The following is an 8,781-nucleotide window of genomic DNA, read 5'->3' on the forward strand; positions in this document are numbered from 1 at the left end:
TATCTATCTATCTATCTATCTATCTATCTATCTATCTATCTATCTATCTATCTATCTATTGACGTTGTGTGACATGTGACTTGCTAAACTTTGAATACATTTAGAAATACACAAAGCTGCTGCGCCAGATTTTGGCAGGATTAATCAAGTAAATCACTATTTTCCTATCTAACAAATTATCATTCACTGCCATGACCAGCGTAACACCCTGAAAATATCAACAATAACAAGACAAAAAAAAAAAGAAAGAAATAAAAAAGACGCGCTCTCTTCTCCCTTGTCGTGATTCCTCTAAGCCTGCTCAAAAGAAACATGGGTTTGGGGGACAAGGAGGGGAGAGAGAAAATCTTCAATCCTAAAAAGTAGGCGGTAATCGTTTGCTTGGAAAAATGGCGTCGCGCTATTAAGTCGCCAGAGCTCTACCTGCCATTGGAGGGGCACCTGGGATTGATGAGGCGCGGTGGCCAATGAGACTGCGCGGAAAGAGAGAACGGGCTCCAGTTAAAGGGGGCGGAAGAGGAGGTAGAGCCAGTCCACGGAGAAACAGGGACCCTCCGCCGATAAAGCGCTCACTCCGAGCCAGAGACATAAATCCGTGCCCAAACTGGACCGCGGTGAATGTTTTTTTTTCCTTTTCTTTTTTTTTTTTAAAGTCTTGAGATGCTTCAACCACTCTCGCTCGTCGTGCGCAGAAGACGTCTAATAAGATAATTGTTTTGATCGAACAGTATTTTTCTTCTTCTTCTTAGTTTCACTAAAGCACAGCCAGGAGGAGAGGACACAAGGGAATCCTTCACTTTCGTTTGGATTTTTCGATCCCATGTAAATTAGATTTTTTCCCCCCCCCTTGTTAGTTAAATTGAAATCTTTTAGTTATGCGCGGAGAAGCGCTTTTGATTCACGCCTGATATGGTGTTTCCAAAGCTGGAAGTTGCATCGTTGCGTGTCAACATTTGATCTTTTTTTCACCTTCTTTCTTCTTACTGTAATAATAAAAAAGGACATCTGCGCTGGTTTCGTAAAGTAAATTAAATTAAAAACAAAATGTTACTTGATGCTGGCCACCAGTTCCCCGGACTGGGAGTGGGTACGTTCGCCAGGCATCACTCTGCGAGCGAGATGCAGGACAGAGACTTGAGTTTGGCGCAGAACAGCTTTGTAGACTCCGCACACATGGGTGCGTTCAAGCTGAACCACGATCTCTCCCCGGGACAGAGCTCTGCCTTCACCACTCAGGCGCCGGGCTACCCCGCTGCGGCTCTGGGGGCCCACGCCGCCCATGTCACGTCGTACGCGAGCTCCCCTTTCAACTCCACCAGGGACTTTCTCTTTCGCAGCCGCGGCTTTGGAGAATCCTCTCCGGCGAGCGGCCAGCACGCTATTTTTGGCCCCACTGCGGGGTCCCTTCATCACTCCCACACAGACACTCAGAGCCACATTCTCTTCCCCGGGATCCACGACCAGCACGGCTCCCACGGCTCCCCGAACGTCCTGAACGGCCAGATGAGGCTCGGACTGCCGGGTGAAGTTTTCGGGCGCTCCGAGCAGTACCACCAGGTCTCCAGCCCGAGGACCGACCCGTACTCGGCCGCGCAGCTCCACAACCAGTACGGCTCCATGAATATGAACATGGGCATGAACATGGCAGCCCACCACCACCATCACCCCGGTGCCTTTTTCCGCTACATGAGGCAGCAGTGCATCAAGCAGGAGCTCATCTGCAAGTGGATCGACCCGGAGCAGCTGAGCAACCCCAAGAAGTGCTGCAACAAAACTTTCAGCACCATGCACGAGCTGGTCACGCACGTCTCCGTGGAGCACGTCGGCGGGCCGGAGCAGACCAACCACATCTGCTTTTGGGAGGACTGCTCCCGGGAGAGCAAGCCGTTCAAGGCGAAATACAAACTGGTGAACCACATTCGGGTGCACACGGGGGAGAAGCCCTTCCCGTGCCCCTTCCCCGGCTGCGGCAAGGTCTTCGCCCGCTCGGAAAACTTGAAGATCCACAAGAGAACGCACACAGGTAGGCCCCTAATTTTAACCACGGCGCGGCGGGGGTGAGGGGGAGGAGTGGGGGGATCTTAGATTTTAAAATAGTGCCTCTGGGAATTACCTGTAAATTGATTTAGACAATTAGGATTTGTGTAATTGTTATTGGCCTGCGTGTGCTGCTATTTTTTCTCCCCATGACATCCTAACCGCGTCTTGTCCACAGAAACTCACAATAGAATCTGATTAAGAGCGAGTATTTTACGGCTACTAAAGTAGATCGCAGTACTGGTAACAAAGTAGATTTGCAACCGAAGCGGCTATCATTCGTTTTTAACCATTGAACGTGCTCTCTTTGGACTCCTTTATAACTATTCTATCGGATGTTAAAGCAGGTCCCCCCTCCCCACCACCCTCTTCTCTCCACCTCCTCCCGGTCGCACCGAATGCTTCCGAACTGGTGCTGTTTACTTTTTATTTAACGTCCAGTAGAAATGGGTCAGTGAGAACAGTGGGAGCGCTTTGCGTGCGCAGCTGAGCAGCCCGGGCTGGCGTAGTAAATCGCATCAGCTCGTTCATGAACGCGCTTTAATAGCGCTTATCTCCTCCGCTGCGCTCCTCTCCCCGTTGCATCGCGTTTTATCTGGGCTTTATTAATTAAATATTTCGATCTCGACTCGTGCATCTCGTTGTTGCGGATCGCAGCAGCAGCAGCAGGGGGAAAGCCTTTTGTTTGCGCCCCTTCTGATATGAGCTGAGGTGCTAGACTGGGCCATTATCAGCCACTTTTTTTCTCTCTCTCTCTCTCTCTTTTTTTTAACCGCATTTGAACGCATTTTCTTGGGGGGAGGGGGGATACATGAAATTGATCACGTGCTAATTAGATTTTTATTGTCTTCGCACCAAATGGTATGCCTCCAGTGTAAAGGCCCAATCGACAACGGCCTTCCCACCCCCCAAACCTCCCCCTTTCTAAATCACTATGCGCATTATTTAGGCTAAATAAGTCTTCCAACTCATCCCCTCCTCCTCCTCCTTTATCCACACTCGTTTTAAAATCAGCTGCCTAAACTTTAAACACCACTGCTAGAAAGAGAGAGAGAGAAAGTGAGTGAGAGAGAGAGAGAGAGCTGGGGGCGGAGGGATTGAATTTTTACGCACAAATCTTGTTGTTTTACTTACATCAATGCAACACCTAAGGCGATTACATTAAGAAAAAAAAAGACATTTGAGTCATATGTATATCTGGTTGTTGTTGTTTTTCTTCTGCAGGAGAGAAACCTTTCCAGTGCGAGTTCGAAGGATGTGACAGAAGATTCGCGAACAGCAGTGACCGAAAGAAACACATGCACGTCCACACGTCGGACAAGCCATATCTGTGCAAAATGTGCGACAAGTCCTACACACACCCCAGCTCACTACGAAAACACATGAAGGTAAATAATATCTGGTTTATGGAACAGTGTGTGTGTGTGTGTGTGTGTGTGCTATGATGTCAATGATCAAATCTCTGGTTGTGTCTCAGATTTTGCATCATAATAACTGAGACTTTTGTCAGCTGTTTGCAAATGCCAACATCTGCCTGTTTTTGTTCTTGTTTGTGTTTTGTTTTTGTTTTTTTTGTTTTTTTTATCTTCAAATGCTTGATTCTTCTTTTTCTTCTCTCATCGACCAGGTCCACGAGTCCACTCCATCTGCGTCAGACTCATCGCCAGCTGCAAGCTCCGGTTACGAATCGTCCACACCCCCGGGCCTGGTGTCCCCCACCACCGAGACCCAAAGCAACACCACCCTGTCCCCAGCCTCAGCTGTGCACAACACCACCAGCCACAGTGGCCTGTCCTCCAATTTCAGTGAATGGTATGTGTAGGACTGAGCTCGACAAAAAACAACAACAGCAAGCCACACACACTTCACAGCACTGGGGCATTCCACCGGATATACTTTTTATTTGGAGACACACACACATAAAAAACAAACAAACAAACAAACAAACAAAAATCATTTATTTTGTATGTTATTGTCCACCAGGCAGGATGATGATGATGACCAACAGAGGAAAATGTGTATTATAAATAAATCGTAGAAGGGTGTGTTTCATACTGTAAATAGGAACTTAAAAGGAGAGGAAAGAAAAAAAAGAAAAAAAATCCACGTTCCCATTTGGTTGTGGTAGTTTTGTCAAGTCTTTTGGTGTATAGATGTTCCTTCAGATAGCTGTTTCTCTAACTGGAATCTTAGTGCACATATTACCATTAAAACCTGTACAATACTGTTGAATATTGTGATCCTGAGGCAAACTGATTGTACTATACTAAAACATCTATAAACTGGAGAGAGTGCCAAAGTTAACCTTCTAACTCCAACAGACCACAATAACCATGATCGTGAATGTATATTTTAGTTTGCTGGGGCTTAACTTGTGATGTTTTGTGCTTTGCAAGTTCGAATTGTGAAGAAGAAGAAGAAGAAGAAAAAAAAGAGAAAACACTATCTGGAAAGATTGTGAGGTCAAATAAACGTTGTGTCGTTTTTTCAATTTATTTTTATGTTTTGTTTGTTTTTTTTCTTTTATTTTTTTGTTCTCTACCCACACACCCTTTCCTTTTTTTGTTGTTTTTGTTGTAAATATCAGCTGCCATATTTATCCATTTGTAATTAAATTATGGTATTTACTTGCTACAGATGAAACAGTATTTATAAAAAGAATGTTTCTTTACTTATAAATATGTACAATGACGAGCTACGAACACGGGCAGTTGTTTCGTTCTGTGCTAATTTTTGTTCAAAGTTTTAAGAGGTGTTTCCTTCCTTTAATTGTGATAAGAATTTTACTGCTTACAAATATAATAAAAATGTGTTGCAAGTGCTTAATAATCCTTTTGTCATCTTTTTTTTTCTTTGTTGCTGCTGTTAATGTCGCTGGCTGCTGGTGTTTTGGTGTCTGAGCTGCATGGTGTTTGGCATCTACCTTTGGAATGGATTAGGGCCTTCCAGAAATGCTTGAGGTTTCAATTCTAATATTCAGGTTTGCATCATGTGTGCTTCTTGGGGTGCATGCTCTTTCAAATCCAACTTATACAGAGAAAAAAAAAAAAAAATATATATATATATATATATCATTTGCAATCATTTTAAATGCAACCAACCTGACAGCAGTCAGCAAACACTTGTGGATGCTGGTTAGTTTTTGTTTGACCGAGCCAGTAAAGTTTCAGCTATAGCGGGTTGATTTAAAAAATTCAGCTCCTTATAAATAAAACCTCCACATCATAGTGCACTGGATCTTTGATGGGAACCAGTCATGAACTTGAACTTGAATGAGCTCAGTCGTTTGTGTGTGTGTGTGTGTGTGTGTTTTATTTTTATTTTTTTCTGGCCTGTGTAGCAGATTGTCCTCGAACCAGCTGACTTTGATTGTGCTACGCTAATAAGTAGGATCAAAATGTACTGTGCATAGTTGCGTCTGAATGGGGGCTGGATGGTTGGACTGGAGTTAAATTAACCTGAACTGCATTTGGCTAAATTGGAATCTCTATTGCTGCTTATGGATTGCATGTTGGTAGAGTTCTCGTGGAGTCGCATCTGCTGTAGTCGCGATTTAAGTCATCGAAGTGAATTAAACCTGTTGGTTTAACTTTCTTTTTTTCCTTCCAAACTTCATATTATTAATTCTGCTTCGGGGCTTTTTTTTTTTAGGTGTGTGTGTGTGTATGTATGCGTGTGTGTGTATGTGCGCGCGTGTGTATGTGTGTGTTTTAGCTGCTGTGATTCAGCATAATTGCAAAGCAACACGTTCTTTTTTTTCTTTTATTCGAACAGATGGCGCTTTACAAAGTGGTCAAAGTAGGCCGAAATTAAGACTATAAATAGGAGGAGGATGGAAATAACCTTTTGTCGCGTTGATGCCGTTTTGTTTGATGTTTTATCGCACGCTTCTGTAGGAATAAGTGGTTTGCATTCTTGTTGAGCACGCAGACTTGGGGGACTTGTTATCCGTTGCGGGCCGGTTCTCTGCAGCACCANCATTAAAAAAGTAAAATCACCAAACAGAAACATGAAAACATGAAAAGTGATTCTGTTTGTTCCAGTGAAGCAGAGTCAGTCACTGATCCACCGCACTCTCACCCAATATCACGTCATGTGAATTGTCTATTTCTTAGTATTTCATCTTTTGTGCCTTATTCTTCTTATCGTCTGTCCTGCTTGACCCAGTCACCTTGCCATTCTTCTCCTGTTAATAGGCACACCACTGTGGACACCAGCCGATCAAGATGTCCATTCAGCTGCCAAACTGCTGCCCGCCTCCCTCCTACTGAGATGTGGATAGGAAAAAGCTTTGAGTTCCTGATGACCTGTACAAGGTCTTTGCTACAATGGGGTCATGTACTGCTATAATTAGCCTTTTACCCCTCCATACATGGATTGCCTATGCCTAGCTGGTGTAGCCGTACCTAAAGAGGGATGGGTGGTCTTTCTTCAAAACCCGAGTTCCCTACGTTACATGCTAATGCGTCTCTTAAAATCAAATCCTAGATGCTACCACTTGTTACTATGAACGTTCATCACAGATGGGGACTACTAAATATGATGAAAGAGGCATCACAGATGAGTAGCTGTTAATAAACATATTTCCTTAAGAGTATGTTTTTGTGCCCAACCATAAACCAAAATATTTCAATTGAAGAAACTGGAATTTTGCGATTGAATTAATCATAAAATGTCCACTCTTGCAGGTGTACAACTTAAAAAAACAACAACTGACTTTAGTATTTATTGTAATTCTTATAATAAAACAATTATAAAAATAATATTTGACATAAAAAAATAACATTACTGATCAACTTCCCTGGGATATTTGTTTTAATGGTTTAATGCTAAACCTTGACAGAGCCTAACCAGTTTGACTTCAAACCATTATGTTATTTTCCAGTCAAAATCCAATTTTTCTTCCTTCTGTTTTATTATTTTTCTCCAAATTTTCTGTTTTGATTTTTTTTAAAAAGAAGCAGAAAATGCGTAACTTAAACAATTATTCGCAAGAGGCGCACGTATGAAATATCGGTTTGTATGCAAAAACAATTTTATATATATATATATATTCGCCTCCTTTAGTAGCTGGCCCGCTGACCTCCTCGGCTGAGCAAAGGTATGACCCGTGGAGAGTGGGAAAGGTCAGCTCCACAACAGTGCGTCGATGTCGGTTCCTGTTCGGCTCCTGCTGCGCTGATATTGATCCGCAGAGAAAGGAAGCGCTTTTTTTTTTGTTTCCTTATACTTCTCACTGCTCTTTGTACGCGGTTGTTTGTACTGTAAGGATGCCATACTGTAAATAATGAAGAAACCACTGCCTCATTGGGCCAGCTGCGATTTTCCAGCCTCAGTTCAAAGTTAGATTCTAGAGATCATGTAAGGTCATTTGAGAGTTCCGGTCGGGCTTAATTAGTGAACAAAAAATAATAAATAAAAGTTTAGGGGTATTTTTATTTCTAAGATTGCACAACTAAACAAATGCAATTAAACAAAAAAAAAATAAGATTAAAAAAAGTTTTAAAAGTTTCTTAACATTTTGCTATATGAGCGAAATATTCATTTAATTAAACTCAGAAGCTTAAATGGTTTTAAACTATGTGCGATTGTATTCAAACAAACAAATCAAAAATAAAATAAAATAAAATAAAATAAATAATAATAATAATAATAAAAAACGATCATCCAGATTGTTTGCAATTTTTATGATTCATGTCAAAATATGACAGATGCGTTCAGCGAGACCAGCGGGAAAGAACGATGAAACGCAATTTAATCACTGCCACATATGCCACTGCGCGCGCACCTATCATACGTCAGAGGCGATGAGTGTTGCGGCTGCCTAATGTTGGTGATGGAGGGGAAGCAGGAGACGTTGGGCTGTCACAGACCCTAATATCACAGGAACATATTGATGATCATCTTGACAGGAGCAGGGTTGGTTCACACATCCATTTCTTGAATGTGGTACTTTTGTGTGTGTGTGTGTGTGTACTTTTGTGTGTGTGTGTGTGTGTATAACACCATGTAACCATGGAGACTTGTTGGTTTGCGCACGTGTCAGTCGTTCGTCAATTTGCTCATCAAGTACACAGACACGTCACGTCTGCGTGACGTGGCGCTTTTATCAACTTTTACGCGTGTTTAAAAGGATAATCAAGTTATTGTGATTTATTACTCTGACTTTTTCCCTTGTGTTAATTATGAATGAATGTAAAAATAAATAAATAAAATAAAATAAAATAAAATAAAATACAAGTTAAGCAGCATGAAGAGGCAAAAGTCCAAACACGCATGAATTCGTTCGCTTTTATGCGCCAAGGTCAACCAGATGATTTTATAGCTTCAGTATTTTGAAACTTGCCATGATGTCTCGTTTTAATATGCGAAGTCTTCAGTCATAGGTTTATCGTGTCCGCCTATTTAGAAATGAAACCTTTGCCTTTTTAAGCATGTGGCACGTTAACGTGTTCACTCAAAAGGCATAGAGTAAGGGAATGGCGACAGTTTGTGGCACGAAAGACTAAATCTGACTTTTTAATCTTATGAAAATAAAATAAAAAGTTTCGGCCATTGTGGAATTACAAGATTGTTAAAATAAACCATGAGCAACCTTCAGAACAAAGCAAGAATTACGCTGGTCATTTAAAACTAAAAACAAGTACTTAGAAAGTTAACTTGAACGAAATATACATTTATTTCGAAAAGAGATTTAGATATTTCTGGGAAGCGCTCTCTTGCTCAAACTCCAAGCGCTAAACC

The 8,781-nt window shown here is 41.9% G+C and overlaps 1 protein-coding gene across 1 annotated transcript; it reads left to right on the forward strand.

Moving 5' to 3' along the window:
* Positions 1-47: 47 nt before the first annotated feature.
* On the forward strand, positions 48-3,886 carry zic2a (zic family member 2 (odd-paired homolog, Drosophila), a). The gene is made up of 3 exons (XM_007547178.2): positions 48-2,023; positions 3,262-3,425; positions 3,665-3,886. The coding sequence occupies exons 1-3, from the start codon at positions 1,045-1,047 to the stop codon at positions 3,857-3,859; spliced, it is 1,338 nt and encodes a 445-aa protein (XP_007547240.1). The 5' UTR covers positions 48-1,044; the 3' UTR covers positions 3,860-3,886.
* The last annotated feature ends 4,895 nt before the right edge of the window (positions 3,887-8,781 follow it).

The sequence above is a fragment of the Poecilia formosa genome, unplaced genomic scaffold (genome assembly GCF_000485575.1).
Source record: "Poecilia formosa unplaced genomic scaffold, Poecilia_formosa-5.1.2 Scaffold19, whole genome shotgun sequence".
Lineage (NCBI taxonomy): Eukaryota > Metazoa > Chordata > Actinopteri > Cyprinodontiformes > Poeciliidae > Poecilia > Poecilia formosa.

Coding starts and splice junctions, on each gene's coding strand:
- zic2a (XM_007547178.2), top strand. CDS start 1,045: ATGTTACTTGATGCTGGCCACCAGTTCCCCGGACTGGGAGTGGGTACG. Junction 2,024..3,261: donor CCACAAGAGAACGCACACAG/GTAGGCCCCTAA, acceptor TTTCTTCTGCAG/GAGAGAAACCTTTCCAGTGC. Junction 3,426..3,664: donor CACTACGAAAACACATGAAG/GTAAATAATATC, acceptor CTCATCGACCAG/GTCCACGAGTCCACTCCATC.